The following is an 18329-nucleotide window of genomic DNA, read 5'->3' on the forward strand; positions in this document are numbered from 1 at the left end:
AGCCGGAGTGGTAAAGCTACAGTTGATGATCCAGTTGACCATGAGAGTTTCAGGCCTGAATACATGCCACTGAAGTTTTAACTCACATATAGTATCAAAAGATGTGGTATCTGACCTCTGTGAGGAACGGGAGCAAGAATTGAGACCTGCCCTTAGGCTAATGGCTCCTCAGGACAAGAACTGTCTGATTTTAGTAATTAAAACTCACTTTGGGGTATGTTTAATAGCTGAAGATCCAGTCTAAATCAAAATTTCAGCTTTATATCCATTCTAAACTCTCCCTCATCCCTTTTAGGTTAAGCCTGACCTATCGTTAGAGAACCTACAAAAAAAGAATGGCGTGCCATGATCTTTCAATATTTCTCAGCATTTTCTCTTCCCTCTTCGAGGAGCTGGGAGTGAGAGTGGATGAGTATTAGAGGAAGGGCAAATAGACTTTTGCTTAATAGGTCCTGCTCTTTGAGTATTCTCTCTTTGACAACACTATTTGGTCACCAATGCTTTCTGTGTGGCAGGTGCCCAAATGCTGGTCTTTTTTTAGGATACATATATGGTTTCCTTGGAGTCACCATGGGTACCTTAGCACTGCATAGTTCCATAACATGAGAGCTGTTTACTTCAGCTATCATTCTGCAACCCTCCTCCACCCATCAACTCTTTTTACCTTCTGTGATATATCCAAAAGCCTATTATTCCTGGTATCCCTTCACTATGCCAGCCTGCCTTCTTAGGTAGAGTATCTTTGAAAGAGATCAAGCCAGCTACTTTCAGCAGTATCCACTTACTACAGAGAAAACTCATACATCCTTGCCAAATCAAACAGCAGAAGGGGAGACTGCTCTGCTCTTACCCTCTCTTCTTGTCTGCTAGTATGGGCAGTACAGCCTTCAGAATCCTCCACATAAAAAGCAAATCACCAATAACTGTGTTCATGTATGCCTCTAAATTTCAGGGTGTACATTCAAAATCTCCCCAGAATTCTGTTACCATGCCCTTCTGCCACTATAGCAATACAAATCAACCTGGCACTAGAATTCTCATCAGCAACAATGAGTATTAGAAAAGAGTGGATGTCTCTCCATACTGTTTTCCATAGTGGCTGCACCAATTTACATTCCCACCAGCAGTGTACGAGGGTTCCCCTTTCTCCACATCCTCTCAAACACTTGCTACTTCTTGTCTTTTTGATAATAGCGATTCTGACGGGCGTGAGGTGATATCTCATTGTAGTTTTGATTTGCATTCCCCTAATAATTAATAACGTTGAACATCTTTTCATGTGCCTGTTGGCCATCTGTATATCTTCTTTGGAAAAATGTCTATTCAGATCCTCTGCCTATTTTTAAATTGGGTTGTTCGTTTTTTTGCTATTGAGTTGTATGAGTTCTTTATATATTTTGGATATTAATCCCTTATCAGACATATGATTTGTAACTATCTTCTCCCATTCAGTAGGTTGTCTTTTTGTTTTGTTGGTGATTTCCTTTGTTATGCAGAAGGATTTTTGTCTGATGTAGTCCTATTTGATTATTTTTACTTTTGTTTCCCTTGCCTGAGGAAACAGTATGGAGATTTCTCAAAAAATTAAGAATAGTACTACCATATGATCCAGCTATTCCACTTCTGGGTATTATTTACCTGAAAAATATGAAACCACTAATTTGAAAAGATATATGCACCCCTGTGTTGATTGCAACATTATTCACGATAGCTAAGACTTGGAAACAAGTCTGTATACACTACACACGATGTATGTGTACAAGGTGAAATATAATGATGTACACCTGAAATGTATATAATGTTATAGACCAATGTGATCTCAATAAAAACAAAGAAAAAAGTGGATGGAAAACTATTTATAACCAACTCATCCATAAATCATATGAAACTGGAGGACTCATAAAGTTTACCCTCTATGTACTGAATGCATTCAGAAGTTACTTGAAGTATGCTTCCAGAACAACAAAAGAAATTTAAAAAACAGAAATGTACAAGATAATGGCACTGGCATAAAAGTCCAAAGAAAAGCATCCAAAGATAGTAGCTCAGAAACACATACAAAAAGAGTATAAATGCTGTTCTTTTGATTTTTGAAGTTTAGAATAAATGTATAACAAAGCAAGGAGTTATCTAACATGTTAAAATGTAAATATTATCAACTTTAGGTTTCATAAAAGTAAAGGTATGGCTGGCAGCAGTTGAGAAATGTTTTTAATATTTTTAAAGTTCTAACGCTAGTCAATTGAGGAACTAAAAACGCCGATAGAAGTCTACAACAACTGGAGTGGGAAGAAGCACAAAGCTAAATTCTTGTTTAACACAAAATAAATCTATAAAATAAATATATAACATCTAAAGTTGAAAAACAAATGATTAGCATATATGTAATTTTTTAGAGATACAGAGATAACCAAACACCAAAAATCTAAAACAGAAATGCTTAAAAATGGATGCCTCTAGGGAGTGGGACTTAACAGCCCTTCTGGAGTTTTAAGCATCTATTATTTTGATTAAATAAATATTCCCCCAAAATTAAGGAATAGAAAGAATATGTATAACATCCAATCTACTAAAAGAAAAAATATATAACAAAAAAACTACTGACAAAAGAAATAAACGGGTAAAGTAATTGTAAATAAAAATATAAAATAGCCGGAAAATACACAAACAGATCAGTCGTAACACAAACCATGACTAGGCTGAAAACAAAACCAAACACAGGAATATGCTCTTTACATGGGTCAGCCTAACACAAGATAAACCAAAATATGGGAAAATAACAGCATGGGAAAGATAAACTAGCTAAACATGTGTAGCAACACTAAAGTTAGCAAAATAGAATTCAAGTTAAGGAGCATAAAAGAGAACCTAGAAGGATATTTTTATTGATAAAAGGTACAATCCATGAGAAAGATATGTCATGAATTTTTAAACAACAAACAACATAGCAAATGAAAACTAAAGTTGTGAACTATTCTGAAATGAAAGGTAAAGAGATTACTAGATATCAAAAGTGTGGAATGTAGCAAAAACCTATTCAGAAAAAAATGACCTTAAATGCACTTACTAAGAAAAAGTAATGCCTATAATTAAATAAACTAAGAAGCTAAATGATAGAAAGGTAAACAACCCAGCAGAAAAATAATCAAAGGATAAATGAACAGGAAATTTACAGTAAAGGGAACCAAAATAGCCAATAAAAATGCGAATAGATGGTCAACACTACAAGAAATTAAAATTAAAACAACAATGAGACATCACTTTTCACCCACCAGATTGGCAGGATTTTAAAAGACTATTACTGTCTAGTTATCAAGGATGTGGGAAATTATATTTTCATACATGACTAGTAGGAGCGCAAATTATTACTTCATTTGGGGACAAAGGTCTGGTTGTTTATTAAAAACATATATATATATTATATGTATATGTGTGTGTGTGTGACCCAGAAATTCCACTTTCAGGTCAGTACACTTGAAGATAGATCAATAGAAACTATCCACTCTGCAGAACAGAGGTCAAACATACATGCAATGAGAGTCTCAGGAAAAGAGACAGAGAACACGGTTGAAAAATATTTGAGGAAATAATGACCAAAATCTTTCCAAATTTGGTGAAAAACATAAATTTACAGATCCAGAAAGATCAGTGAACCCTGATTATGATAAATATGAAGAAAATCACAGCTGGAGAAAAATGACCTACAGTGGAAGAATGAGTCAATGGAATCTAGATGTAGTTATTATAAAGGCCAGAAGACAGCAAAACAAAATTTTGAATGTGCTAAAAGGAAAAACAATCCTCCCAACTGAGAATTCTATTTCCTGTGAAATTATCCTTCAAAAGTGAAGACAAAATAAAGACATTTTCAAATAAAATAAAAGTAAGGGAATTTATCTCTAGCACACTTGCACTACAAGGAATGCTAAAGGAAGTTTTTTTTTTCAGGCTGAAGGGAAATTATCTGAGTGGAAGTGATGCCAGAAGGGAATCTGGTTCTTCAGGAAGGCATGAAAAGCATTGGTAAATATGAAGGAATATTTTTCCTCATAATTTTCTAAAACTACATATGACTGTTTAAAGCAAAATGATAGCATTTTCTTGTGGATATTGTAAAGTATATAGATGTGATACATATGGAAATTATAGCATAAAGGATGTAGGGCGATAAATGTGCCTGCATAGTACATAACAGCTGGGACGAGGACTAGCATCATTTTAGTTGTGGAGGCTGTGACCTCATCTGTATCTACAGGTAAATAAAGACCTATAAAACTGAAGTAACACTTACCTTTTGGCAGCCTCCCTGAGTGCAAAGGACTGACATCAGTGATTCCATGAGGATAGATGTTATATGGTCGGCTTGCTTGATTCTTAAATATAATCTGAAAGTGTAAATGAGGTATAAGATCAAGTCCTAAGACAACTAGGATCAACAAGAAAAGTGTGGCATGTCTCCAGAAAACAAAAGCTGCCTTGCATCCACATTACAGGGGTTTGAGCCTAGGTGAGGCTCAAAATATTTGTTCTTTTCATAAAATTGTTCAGACAGCTACTTAGGTATCTCACTAAAGGCCCCTTTCCATTTCTTTAAAATTATTGCAATTGCTTCAGAAAGTATTCCTTGCACCTTCTCACACTAACTGAAATTTGGATGTCTGCTGAGGACACTGCTTCCCCTCAGCCTTTTCCACCATTTGAACACTGAATTCCCAAATAGTGGAGAGGAAAATAGTGATTCTGGTGATAAAATCTTCACTGAATGAGCAGGCATGACCAGGAGGACAGTTGATTACAGCATTAAGCAAGGTGGCAGTCGGCACTGTCTGATTGCCTGAGCTTTAAAAGAGAGGAAGGATGGAAGAGCAATAACATGGAAACAACAGTTAAGAACTCTGAAGACACCAACCCAGCCTCTAGATCTCAGGTTGTTTGATATGAGGATAAAAAACCAACTTCCACTTGCATTCTTGTCTTAAAACCCACTCATTTGGTAAAACCCACTAAACAGCCTATTCCTTGCCTGCACCTAAGCAGCAGAATGATGTAGGAGAAAAATCACACAGCTCTGCAACTAGCCTTTTTAATTTCATTACCACAAATCTCAAGTGGGCACTCAAGCTACCTAGCTATCCTATTATGTTTTCCTAGGAATTCACCTTCCCACTTACTTAGTTGACTAATATTTGCTTCCCAAATCTCACTCTCAGGTGCTTCTTTTTTCACTAAGAAAAGAGAAGCATTCAGAAAAGAACTTCCTCATCCTCCCACCATCGGACCTACCCACCTATGTGCATGTATGGCCATATTCTCTCCTATTAAAATCAGCTCCTACCTAGTGCCAACTTCTTCTCTTTTGCACTAGTACACAATAAGCTTGTAGCATCTTTCATTCTAAAATCTTCCTTTTGGAACAGAATAGAGAGCCCAGAAATAGGCCCACACAAGTCTAGTCAGTTGATCTTTGACAAAGAAGTAAAGGCAACAAAATGGAGCAAAGATAGTCTTTTCAACAAATGGTGCTGAAACAACTAGACATCCACATGCAAAACAATAATAATAATAATCTAGGGGTCGGCCCCATGGCCGAGTGGTTAAGTTTGCACACTCTGCTTCGGCAGCCCAGGGTTTCACCGATTTGGATCCTGGATGCAGACATGGCACCATTCATCAAGCCATGCTGGGGCGGCGTCCCATATGCTACAACTGGAAGGACCCACAACTAAGAATACACAACTATGTACTGGGGAGCTTTGGGGAGAAAAAGGAAAAATAAAATCTTTAAAAAAATAGTAATCATCTGGACGCAGACCTTATACCTTTTACAAAAATTAACCCAAAATGGATCACAGAACTAAATAATTATTTTGGAATTCTTCTGTATGTGAGATTTGTCTCCACTCCATCTATTTATTTATTCAATCATTTATTTACATCAGTAAAGACTCATGGGTATTTATTTTACACTTTGGGGTACAATCCAATAGTACTTTATTTATTTTATTGCTCAAATTCTTCCAGCTTGGCCAAGTTGTCTTCTGTATCCCTTTGATGTTGTTCCATTCTTTTATGTTTTGAGGACTTTCTTACTTTCTGGAACCACAAGATGCTCTGGGCTCATCTTATATTTCCCCTGGCCCAGCCCTAGAATTATCCATTTCTCCAAGGAGCCTTGGTTCTTTTTATTAGAGAATGGTATCAGAAATAATGTATTGTCTTTTTTATATATTGCTGTATGGAGTTTACCAAATTTTGTTTAGGATTTTTTGAATCCTATGTTTATAATGCAATTGGTCTGTAATTTTAATTTTCCTTTCTCATACTGTCCTGGTCAGATTTACAACCAAGGTTATGCTAGCCCAATAAAAAAGAACCGGCGGGTCTTTCCTTTCTTGTACTCTATGTTAAAAATGTTGATGTAAAACTATGTATTCCTTGAATATTGGTATAAATTGCCAATAAAATGGCAATTTTTGCTGGTTGATAGTGATTTTCTTTCAACACACTAAAGACATGATTTCATTGTTTTCTGGCTTACTTTGTTGCTCTAGGGAAGTAAGCTGTCAGTTTATGTGGCAGTTTTAAAGCATGGCTCCCCAATTCTTTGACACTCCTCCCATCAAGAGGTAGGCCAAATTTTCCCTCTCCTTGATTCTGGGTGGGCTTTGGCTGCTTTGACTAACAGATTATGGCATAAAGTACTGTGTGACTTCTGAGCTAGGTCCTAAAAGGTGATGCGCTTTCTGACTGACTTAGTGGAACACACACAGTTGGAGCCCTGAGCCACCACGTAAGAAGGCCCTATCCTGAGGCCATCATGGTGTGAGGAAGCCAAGCCTCATGGATAGGCCACGTGCTCTAGTTGGCAGTTCTAGTCTTTGAGTCATCCCCATTCACGTCAGTGAAGCTGTCTTGGTCCCTCCAAATATGCTGATTACCGCCAAGGGACCTTCAGTCAATGAAGAATTGCCCAACTGAGCCCTGGCTAAATTCCTGACACACATAATCTGTGAAAATAACAAAATGGCTGTTGTTTCAACCACTGAGTTTTGAGGTTGTAGGGTACACAGCCATAGTAACCAGAACAATTTTATTATCATTTCTTTGAACGTAACCTGTTTTTTCTGCCTGATTTTCTTTCCATTTTAAAAACATGTTTATTGAGGTATAATTTTTATACCATAAAATTAACCTGTTTTAAGTGTACAATTCAATAATTTTTGTAAATTTATAGAATTTTTCAATCAGCACCACAATCCGGAATTAGAACATTTCCATCATCCCAAAAAGATCCTTCATGCTGGGTTACAGTCAATCCCTGCTCCCACCTCTAGCCCCTGGCAACCACCAATGTGCTTTCTGTGCTATAAATTGGCCTTTTCTGGATATTTCATATAAATTAAATCATGTAATAAGTAAGTCTTTTTTGTTTGACTTCTTTAACATTATAATATTTTGAGTTTCATCCATGTTGTATCATGTATGAGTAGTTCATTTCTTATAATTGCTGAATAGTGTTCTAATTATACAGATATGCCACATTTTGTTTGTTCATTCACCAATTGGTGAACATTTGAATGGTTTCCAGTTTGGGGCTACTATGAATAGTGTTGCTGTGAAGATTTGCATAAAAGTCTTTGTATGGACCTATGTTTTCATTTCTCTTCAGTATATGCCTAGGAGTGGAATTTCTGGATCACATGGTAACTCCATTTTTAACATTTTGAAGAATGGCCAAACTGTTTCCCAAAGTGGCTGCAAAATTTTACATTCCCATCAGAAATTTACGAGGGTTCCAATTTCTCCACATCCTCACCAACATTTGTTATCTGTCTTGTTGATTATAGCCATTCTAGTGGGTATGAAATGGTATCTCATTGTGGTTTGGATTTGCATTTTCCTGATGGTTAACGATGTTCAGCATCTTTTCATATGCTAGTTGGCCACTTCATATATCCTCTTTGGAGAAATGTCTGTACAAATCCTTTGCTCATTTTTCAGTTGGGCCATTTGCCTTTTTATTATTGAATTGTAAGAATTCTTCATATATTCTGGATACTAGACACTTATCAGATATATGATTTGCAATTATCTTCTCCCATTCCATGGGGTGTCTTTTCACTTTCTGGTTGGTGTCCTTTGAGGCACAAAAGTTTTTAATTGTGATGAAGTGCAATTACCTATTTTTCCTTTTGTTGCTTATTGCTTTTGGTGTCATATCTAAGAAACTATTGTCTAATCCCAGGGCACAAAGACTTACTCCTATATTTTCTTCTAAAGCTTTTATAGTTTTAGCTCTTACATTTAGGTCTTTGATCTACTTTAACTTAATCTTTGTGTAAGGTATAAGGAAGAGATCAAACTTCATTATTTTGCATGTGAGTATCCATTTGTCCCAGCACTATCTGCTAAAAAGACTATTCTTTCCCCATTGATTGGTCTTGAGATTCTTGTCAAAAATCAAGTGACCATAGATATAAGGGTTTATTTCTGGACTCTCAATTGTATTCCATTGATCTATATGTTTGTCCTTATGTCAGTACCACACTCTTGATTACTGTAGCTTTGTAGTAAGTTTTGAAATCAAGAAGTGTGAGTCCTCTAACTTTGTTCTTCTTTTTTCAAGGTTCTTTTATCCACTGAGGTCCTTTGTAATTTTATCTGTATTTTAGGATCAGCTTGTCAATTTCTGCAAAAAAGGCAATTGAGATTTTGATAGGGATTGAATTGAATCTATAGATAAATTTGCAAGAGTCTTAAATCCATGAACATAATATCTTTCCATTTATTTAGATCTTCTTTAAATGATCTCAGCAATGATTAGTAGTTTTCAATGTAAAGTCTTGCACCTTTTTTGTTATATTTATCCCCAATTATTTTATTCTTTTTTAATGTTATAGTGAATGAAATTGTTTTCTTAACTTCATTTGCAGATTATTCATTACTAGCGTGTAGAAATACAACTTATTTGTTCATCTTGAGCTTGTATCTTGCAACCTTGCTGAACTTGTTTATTAGCTCTGATAGCTTTTTAGTAGATTAGTTAGGATTTTCTACATATAAGATCATGTCATCCACAAATAAAGACAGTATTATTTCTTCCTTCCAATCCAAATGCCTCCATTTTTGGTGGTGGGGGCGGGGGACTTCTTGTACTGGCTTCCAGTACAATGTTAAATATAAGTGACAAGAGTGGATATCTTATCTTGTTTCCAATTTCAGGGGAAAACATTCAGTATTTCACCACATTATAAATTTTTTTTAGATGTTCTTCATCAAGTTAAGGACCTTGCCTTCTGTTCCTAGTTCTTTGAGATTTTTTTCTAACATAAATGAGTAGAGGATTTTGTCAAACCCCTTTTCTCTACCTATTACATGATCATGGGCTTTTTGCCCCTTATTCAGTTAAAATGGTGTATTGCATTAATTTTCATATGTTGAACCACCCTTGCATCCCTGAGATAAATCCCAGTTGATCATGGTGTATAATATGTTTTAAATATTGTGAGATTTGGTTTATTAATGTGCTGTGGAGGATTTTTGCATCTATATTCACAAGGAATGTTGGACTATAGTTTGATTTAAAATTTTGAGTTTGTTTTGTGGCCTAATGTATGGTCAATCCTGGAGAACATCAATATGTGTATACTACTGGAGTTGGGTGAACTGTTCTATAGATGTCTTTAGGCCTAGTTGGTTTATAGATGAAAGGAGATTAGCCACTTGTCAATAACTGTTGAAGCTAAGTGATGGGTTCAAAGAAGTTTATTTTACTATTCTCTCTAGTTCTGGATATGTTTGAAAATTTCATATAAAATGTGAAAAATAATCCTCAAATTCTTACCCAAACTTATACCTTTTCCTCAACTTACCAACAGTGTGTCTCCAACTTCTCCATAAAGTAAAGGTCCCAGGATTCCTGATTCATACTGAATAACTTCACGAGTCTTAAATGTTTCATCTGTGTATGCTATAAATCGGGCTTTTTTGTACTTCTTACCAATCTGCTGAGGACCATTGTTCAAATACAGACTTTTGTAACTTCTGTGTGAGACACAAAAAGATGAGAGGTTGGGATGGAGAATTCCAGGTAGAGGACAGGTGGCTAAAATCCAACCCTAAAACAGCTGATATGATTTAATCATGGAAAGGAGTGATAAAAATACAAGCATCCCTGATGCTTAGCTGTGTTAGTTTACAAACATATTTATACCCTTGCTATTTGATTCCATATCTGTACCTAACTGTAAACATGGCTTGAAGATTCATTGTTTTGAATAACTGAGAAGAACCTTTTGAGTATGAGGAAGAGATAGTACCAAGAGTCAAAAGATGCTTACCTGTCATTGGGGGTGAGGACTGAGGGAGCATAGTCCCAATCCTCCTCTTCAGCAGCAATATAGTGGACCCAAGTTTTAGGATGCTTCTTGGCAACTGAGCGGATTTGAATAAAGGGAGGAGAGTTATCACCATCAAACCTGACCACATCCATGTCAGAGTCATAAAGATCATCATCATAATCTTCCGCTTCTTCACTGTTTTTCATCCGGAGTTGAGGTTCCTCTGGGCAGCTATCTACTTTGACATAAGCTTCCATACCATCTGGAGTCAGACAAACCAAACAGTGTCAGATTCCTACAAAACTTCCTTGCCTTAACTTCCATGACTTTGTTCTCTCTCATCAGGCCTTCAAGGCTCTTTCATAAGTGTTCCCTTCTCCATACCAATAGTTTTTTCCCCCCTCCTATATGGATTACCTTCCCCATAGCTGGTGCTTGCTGGTTTCTTCCTGACTCTCTACAATATTTGTTTTACCCCTTTTTCAAGACTCACTCATTTGCTCTTATAATACATATGAATATTTCCCTTCTGGAATTGAGTCTGAGCCTATCGCTCCCCAACTCCCAAATTATAAACAAGGAGACTTGAAGAACTGCATATTTTCAGCATTTGGCAGCCCAGGTCAGACCAACTCTCCATCCCCACAGATACCTAATGATTTCTATATTTACTTCATTGAATTATGATATAAACCATTGATTTAATAACAGCTTATCAGGAAAAATATTAGTGTAGATATAAATTTCGACACACATTCCAAATTCATAAAAACATGGAAAGGAACAACTTAGAATCAAGGAAATACGTTACATATTTTAAGAGCATGTCTGCCAAAGACTAGTAAGCCCTATGGTAAATCTATTCAACAATCTCAATCTCATCATCATGCTTTACCAACTGTGGGTAAAAATAATCCCTACCCTATCTACACCATAAGGCTATTTTAAAGATCAATACTAAGAAGGGAGACCTGTTTACTGGATGATGGGGAACAGGGCAGATTTCAGGAGCAACAACTAGTCTGGAGCTCACGTGGCCTTAAACATAATTCATTCTAGATCTAAAAGTGAAGGGTTTTGTCTGAGGTCCAGTAAGACAAAGCATTTTTTCTGAAAAACTAGGATTAAAATCAGTGGAAAGAAATTGTCAAACTAATAAAACAAAACAAAACACAAAACAAACTCCCATTAAACTGAATCAGGCTCAAACTAGATAATGACCAACCTGCATAAAAGTAAATGACCTATTCCTCTCTACCTATATGATCAAATTCCTGTTACTCACCCAGTATGATATCCTCTGTCTCTTAATGTCTTGTCAAAAATCCCATAAATGTTATGTAAAAGATGAGGAAAAGAGGCCCCATTCTTCATCACTACAGAGGACTACAAACAAGGTCACTCATAGAACATAAGGGGAAAAAAATCTCTTTTCCAAGGCAACAAGGAACCAGAGGAGAGGGTTAATATTAGAGTGATAGGAACAAACAAATGGTGTTAAACATGAAAGAGTAGGCCTCCTCAACATTTTTCTCCAACAGCCCTCCATGGCCACAATAGAGGAATAGACAAAGAGGTTTGTTTGATTGGTCCAAGATTAAGAGTTAGCAGAGCAAACACACAAGAAGGAAAATGGGGGTGAGATGAGCTTGTAATGTGAATTTTCATAGCCTGTAGCTACAAATGACATCATACTAACAATAATGTGAAACTGTAGGTATCATTGGCCCAATTTGCTTATACAGGATCTTTGACCCTTTGCAAAGTCACCATCAAGTAGTCCTTGAAAACCTCATGTGGTGCCTTACATATGCTCATCAACTTCCAATTCCATGTTACTTATCCCAGTATCTGCTATCCCCTGACATGCTCTGAGTTTCCCAAATGTCTCTCATCTCCTACCAGATATCTAGGAGTGCCTCCAAGAACACCAGTTGTCTGGTGTCTCATATCGAACACCACAATATCTTCTCGTATTTGCTATTTATTGCTCTGGGCATCACTACTGATATCCTGGAGCCCTTATAGTTACAACCTAGGCAGTGATGTTTTTTCCCATTTCTCTTAATTCCTCATAAAACAGCTATGGCCTGCAACCCTTCTCTCCATAGTATTGAAGCCTAATTAATGGAATCAGACTGGGAAACCAAGGATATACTGTCCTCATCACTTTCACCACCTCATTCATCCCTAAACCTTCTCCCCTCCCTCTGTCACAGGTATTTAACTAAAAATTCACCAATACTACTGATACTCAAGCCCTTTAATACTCCAAGTAAGAGCTTTACTTTAAATACTGGCAACTAGGAAATCTCAGTTGAGGTCTAATAACATAATCCTATACTGGACAGTAGACAATAAATTTCATTAAAAGAAGAGCTGGATATTTATAATACTCATTTTAAGATGAACAGATATTACCATGTTGGTGGGAAGAGATCTGACAAAACAGCAAAAACTGGCCAAGGTCCATCAGGAGTGTCTGAGCAGTAAGGAAAGATATTGGTGAGATCTCCAAGGAGGCCTGGCGATGGTTCCTCACAAGAAATGTGTGACCTTCGAGGAAAATTGAATGCACTTCCGGGGTGGTGCCCATTCCAATCACATGCCAATAGACTGATTTCTTGTGACATCCAATCAGACCTGTAAAGTAGGAATAAGACAGCTATGGTCAAGAAATAGAAAATTCGAAATGGAAAATACTTTCGAGGATAGGATGAACAAATTGACCTTACAGATTTTATCTTGACTTGGAATCAAACTTTCCAAGAACACTGGGGTACTGTCAAACCAACAGCTCTTGCCAAGGTCACCAATGACTGTCATGCTGCTAAATCCAATATTTTTCAGTCTTCATCTGCACCTGTTGACCATTCATTCTGTCTTGAAATTCTCTCCTCCCTTGGCCTCTGTGCCAACACCTGTCTGCGGTTTGCTCCCCTATTGCTTAGGCTGCTCCTTCTTCTGTCTCCTTTCCTGACTCCTTCTTCTCTACCTGTCCATTAAATGATAGATCACCAAAGGGCTCCACCCTAGGCCTTATTCTGTTTTTAATCAATATTTTCTCCCTGAACAATATCATCCATTCTCATGGTGTTAATGATCATCCATATGCTGTTTCATGTTTCAGACCTCTCCCAGAAATCCAGACTCATACAGTCAATCACCTTCTCAATATCTTCACCTGGATATCTCATAAAACCCACATGTCCAAAACCAAATTTGCAGTTTTCATCACTTCATCCTCTTCCAGAGTTCCTTACTTCAGTGAATGGCACCATCCTGCATTCAGTTATGCAAGTGAGAGTTATTCTTGTCACCACTGTCACTTCTCACATCCAGTCTAACACCAATTATGGCAATATAATTAATAACACTAATAGTTACTGAGTATTTGTTTTGTGTCAAGCACGGTCCAAAGTATTTTACAAGTTTTAACTCATTCACTCCTCACAATAAGCCTATGGATGTAGAAACTATTATTCTCATCCCTCTCTTACAGGAGAGGAAACTGATGCCCAGAGAGGTTAATTAACTTGCTTAAATTTGAAGCCAAGCAGCTGTATGTTTAGACCTCACAATGTTAACTACCAGGTCACAGTTATTTCCTATTTTGGCTCCTGAAGCTTTCAAATATATCTATCTTTCGCCATCATTACTACCCCCACCATATTAATCTGATGTAGCTACCATTATCTCTTGTCTGAGCCATTGGAATAGCTTCTTTATAGGTCTTCCCATATCTGGTCACATTCCCCTCCAAGCCTTTCACCCACAAGGAAACTAGTGTAATATATTTGCAATTTCAGATCTGATTATAGTATCCTCTGGCCTAAAACTCTTCAGTGCTGCCATTCCATATAGAATCAAGTCCAAACTCTCCATTGAGGCCTAGAAAGCCCTGAATGGTTCAAGCTTTGGTACTTCTCCAGTCTCATCTGACATCACCTCATTTCCCTACTCCTAATCTTGTTTCAAAGCTCAATTTAAGTGACACGTCCTCAGGGAAGCCTTCTCTGATTTCCCAGCCTAGATCAGCCTCCTTTATTATGTGCTTACATAGAACTATGTAATTTTCCTTCAGAGTAATTCTTGGTTTATAATTTTGTATTTATTATTATGATTATTTGATTACTACCTGTCTCTCTATTATGCTATAAACTATGTGAGGGCAGGGACTTGCATGTTTTGAAAGTTAATTTATTTTCTAATTCTGAAATCATGCTTATTCATTATAGAATTATTGGACAGTACAGAAAAGAGTTAAGAAGAAGACACCCTTCCTCATCCTTCATTATTCTCTTGGGTTTCTGAATTTTACAACCTCCTCTTTCTTGGTTTCCTCTTTAGTTTTACTGTAGTACATATTCAGTGTCTTCTAAGGGCTACCATTTCTGAAAATGTCTTCATTCTTCCCCCAAAGCTGATTCATAGTTTGGCTATGAATTCTAGGCTGCAAAGAACTTTTAAGGTATTGCTCCATTATATTGCCAGTCTAATTCTCATGCCTTTGTATGTGACTTGTTTCTCCCAGGGGAAGCTTAAATATCTTCTCTGTGTTTTCTGAAATTCCACAATCATAATGTTGTGTGGGGATTCTTTTTAATTTATCCTGCTTGAGAATTTTAATAGGAAGACTCAAATCTTCTCATTTTTAATAATTTCTTCTATCATTTCTTTGATTTTTAAAATCTGTCTTAAATCTCAATCTCTTTTTGTTTTACTTTTGGGGAGGTTTTCTCTAGCCTACCTGCCTTCTATTGAAGAATATGATTTTGACAATCGTATTCCTAATTTTTGTGAGCATATTCTTGTTTTGATCGTTTCTTTTTCATAGAATCCTATTATTACTTTATTGATGCAGTATCTTCCTGAATATTTACAAAAATACTAATTAGAGCTTTTGACAAGTTCTCTTCTGTTCTAAGCATTTCTTTTCCTTCTGGGATTATTATTTTCTTTGCTTATCTTTGCATATTCCTTTTCTGTTTCAGGCTTTCCTTAAAAATCTGTGCATCCTTGCTTGCCCACTTATATTTAAGCAAAAGGAAAGAGAAATCTGTGAGCTCCGTGTATGTGGGCAGACATTCATTCTTAGGTGACTGGAAGAGGAATTTACCACTGCATTTTAAGACCCCCAGAGGCCAGAATTCAGTGGGCTTTCCTCTGGGGTGCAGAGCTGTCTGAGGAGAACTGAAGAGTGCTCTGGTAGTAAATGCAGAAGACCCTGAGGTCTTGAACAGGTGTGTACATACCTGGCAGAGACCTGTTTACATAGCCGTTGACTGTGTGCATTTCAGGCCGGGCCTGAGCAGATGCAGGATCCATAGCCTGTGTCAAGGACTCATTTGTTTCTGAGTGCCAACTTTTCCCTGAGGAGAAAGGAGGCAAATATAGGGCCAGCTAAGTGTCTGTCTCATGACTGACCCTCCATTTCTCTTTCCATTCCTCCCATGGGGCAAAGGCTGCTCATACCTTAAGCATTTTTGTCAACACTGTAGGCATGGATGACTTGCCCTCAAAGTTAGTAAGAGAGAGGGAGAAGACAATTGCCAAAAGACAGACATTTCTTGCTCAAACTGATTATCTCTCTATATACTTGTCCATGACAGTAGGTGGGAAAGGATAATGACAAATGATAGCTAGGAGAAGAGAGAATACTGGTTAGTTTGCACCACAAGGATTTCATTAGCTGACATTTCAGAGGAAGCAGATGAATATCATCCTCAGAAAGGGCTGCCAGTCCCTGTGCCTGTCCTACTTGCTTGATTTAGCTTGTAAGTAATGAAAACCCAAGAACCTGAAAGCTTCCCAATTTCCTCCCTGAAATTAGTAAGAGCGAAAGAACTGTAAATATTATTATGGGACAGCAGCTCCCTTAAGTTGCCCCTTTGTGTTAAGGACTGGCAGCTAATGCTGAAACTTTCTGAAGCACCTAGGCTTTGGGCTATTCTCATAAGTTCATTTATCTGTTTATCCACTCATTTGTTCATTCATCCAAACATATTTACTGAGCACTATGGGGTGCTAGGCACTGATGACAGAGAAGAAGACAGCCTCTGCCTTCAGGGTGCTTAGAGCTTGAATAGACAGAGGGGAGAATGATGTGACAGAGATGAGAACAGGGTATTATGGGAGCAGAGAGCAGAAAGTGATGATTTAGTGTGCTAAGGAGGAAGGTCAAGATGCTGTGGAAATATATAAAGAGGCATTTAACCCAGACTGGAAGGAGAAGGAGAAACTTACTTGGTGTGAAGGTGGAGACAGGCTTTCCAGGAAGAGGAAGCAGCATAAGCAAAGGTCTGGATGCAAGAAAAAGCATGGCACGTTTAGGTGAAATACAAAATGTGTTCACTCTGGCTGGAGCCTGGATGGTGAGGCAGGAAGAGGAGCACGATGGGGCTGAACAGGTCATCAGGGACTAGATCATGCATCCATTGTTGTGTTAAGAAGTTTGTATTTTGCCTTGAGGTAAAATTGAAGGATTTTAAAGGCTGGAGTGACAAGATCAGATTTGCATTTCAGTAAGCTCCTTCTGGATGCTATAGTGACAATGGAGTGTCAGGAGACATGAAAAGACTGGGAGCCTAGTCAGGAGAGAGATGATGGGGGCCTCAATTCAGAAGATGGCAGTATAGGAAGGTAAGAGGGGAGAGAAGATGATCATGTTTTTGTTGGTTATCTAGTGATTATCTTAGAAGGAGGAAGCAGAATGTACTAACACTACTGAGGACATATTCTGTGCCACGTAGTGGTCTAAGTTACTTAATTGAAATCACTCACTTAATGCTCACAACTATCCCACTGAAAAAGTACTATTATTTCAACTTTAAATGTGAGGAAACTGAGACACAGAGAGGTTAAGTAATTTGTCAAAGTCACTTAAAACTTACTTGAAAGAAGTAAGAGATGAAGATAAGAGAAGATATGCTCACAGAAGCAGAGAGCAGAATCATAGTTGCCAGGGCTAGGGGGTGGGGGAAATGGGGAGATGTTTGTCAAAGGGTACAAAGTTTCAGTTTTAAGATGAATAAGTTCCAGGGATCTACTGTACAGGCATGATGACTATAGTTAATAATACTATATTAAACACTGGAAATATGCTAAGAAACTAGATTTCAGGCACACTCATCACACACACAAAAATGGTAACTATGCAAGGAGATGATATGTTAATTAGCTTGACTGTAGTAATCATTTCACTATGGATATGTATATCAAATCATCATGTTGTACACCTTAAATGTATACAATTTTTATTAAAGTTTTCTTTAAAAGATAAGAGGAAATACGTATAAAGTAGAGCAAAAACTCTTTGTTGATGGCTTTAAGGAGGGGAATGAGGCCAACCTGTTACCCAGCTCCTCTATCTCCTAACCTCATAGCTGCCAATCGAACTCATTTTCTTGGAATTCATTTCAACCCCATCTCCTTCATTCCTAAACAGTAATGTAGTTTATGATCTTTCTATAATCACTTCCTCTATAATGGTAGCCCTCATTCTCAAGTACCAGATTAAATTAATATATTTGATTTATTTCAGGAGCCCAAAATTCAGATTGAAGCTCACTAACCTTCATCAAATACAGCAAAAAGCAGTACAAATTCATGCAAGGTCTGTGTCCTTTCTTTGGCCAGGCTCCCTGAAAAAGAAGTGAGGGCATTTATCTTCCATTGAAAACCCTATTGTAGGAAATTGCCACTAGGAGGAGACACTACCTCATAAACCACGTGAGTAGGCACGAATGTAGTCCTTGGTCTCTTGGTCTCCTGTTAACTCTACCACAACACTGTTTCTTTGGTGTCAGATCTCCCATACCAGTGCTTCTAAAACTATTTGGGGTAAAGGACTTTTTTTTAATTTCAAATTTGCTGCAGACCACTTCTTTGTAAAATACAATAAAAATGAATTACTAAAAACTCGAAATTAAAAAGACATACAAAATATAAGCCCATTTAATCATATTTCATATATATGTATGTATTCAG

The 18329-nt window shown here is 37.2% G+C and overlaps 1 protein-coding gene across 21 annotated transcripts in view; it reads right to left on the reverse strand.

Annotated features, from left to right (window-relative positions):
- Positions 1–18329, reverse strand: part of F8 (coagulation factor VIII) — a 145543-nt gene that overhangs the window by 94144 nt on the left and 33070 nt on the right. For 18 of the 21 annotated variants that reach the window (XR_011434836.1, XR_011434834.1, XR_011434835.1 and 15 more), the window contains exons 5-10: positions 17915–17983; positions 15596–15712; positions 12762–12983; positions 10341–10602; positions 9873–10044; positions 4292–4385 (exon numbers count right to left, since the gene is read on the reverse strand). Coding sequence is in view for 12 of the 21 variants with exons in the window: in XM_001498904.5 (XP_001498954.2) it covers positions 4292–4385; positions 9873–10044; positions 10341–10602; positions 12762–12983; positions 15596–15712; positions 17915–17983 (936 nt within the window). In the remaining 9 variants the exon portion in view is untranslated. The remainder of the gene's footprint in view (positions 1–4291; positions 4386–9872; positions 10045–10340; positions 10603–12761; positions 12984–15595; positions 15713–17914; positions 17984–18329) is intronic. The other 3 variants (XM_014729309.3, XM_070257659.1, XM_070257658.1) reach the window with 2 other exon arrangements.

The sequence above is a fragment of the Equus caballus genome, chromosome X (assembly GCF_041296265.1).
Source record: "Equus caballus isolate H_3958 breed thoroughbred chromosome X, TB-T2T, whole genome shotgun sequence".
NCBI classification, from domain to species: domain Eukaryota; kingdom Metazoa; phylum Chordata; class Mammalia; order Perissodactyla; family Equidae; genus Equus; species Equus caballus.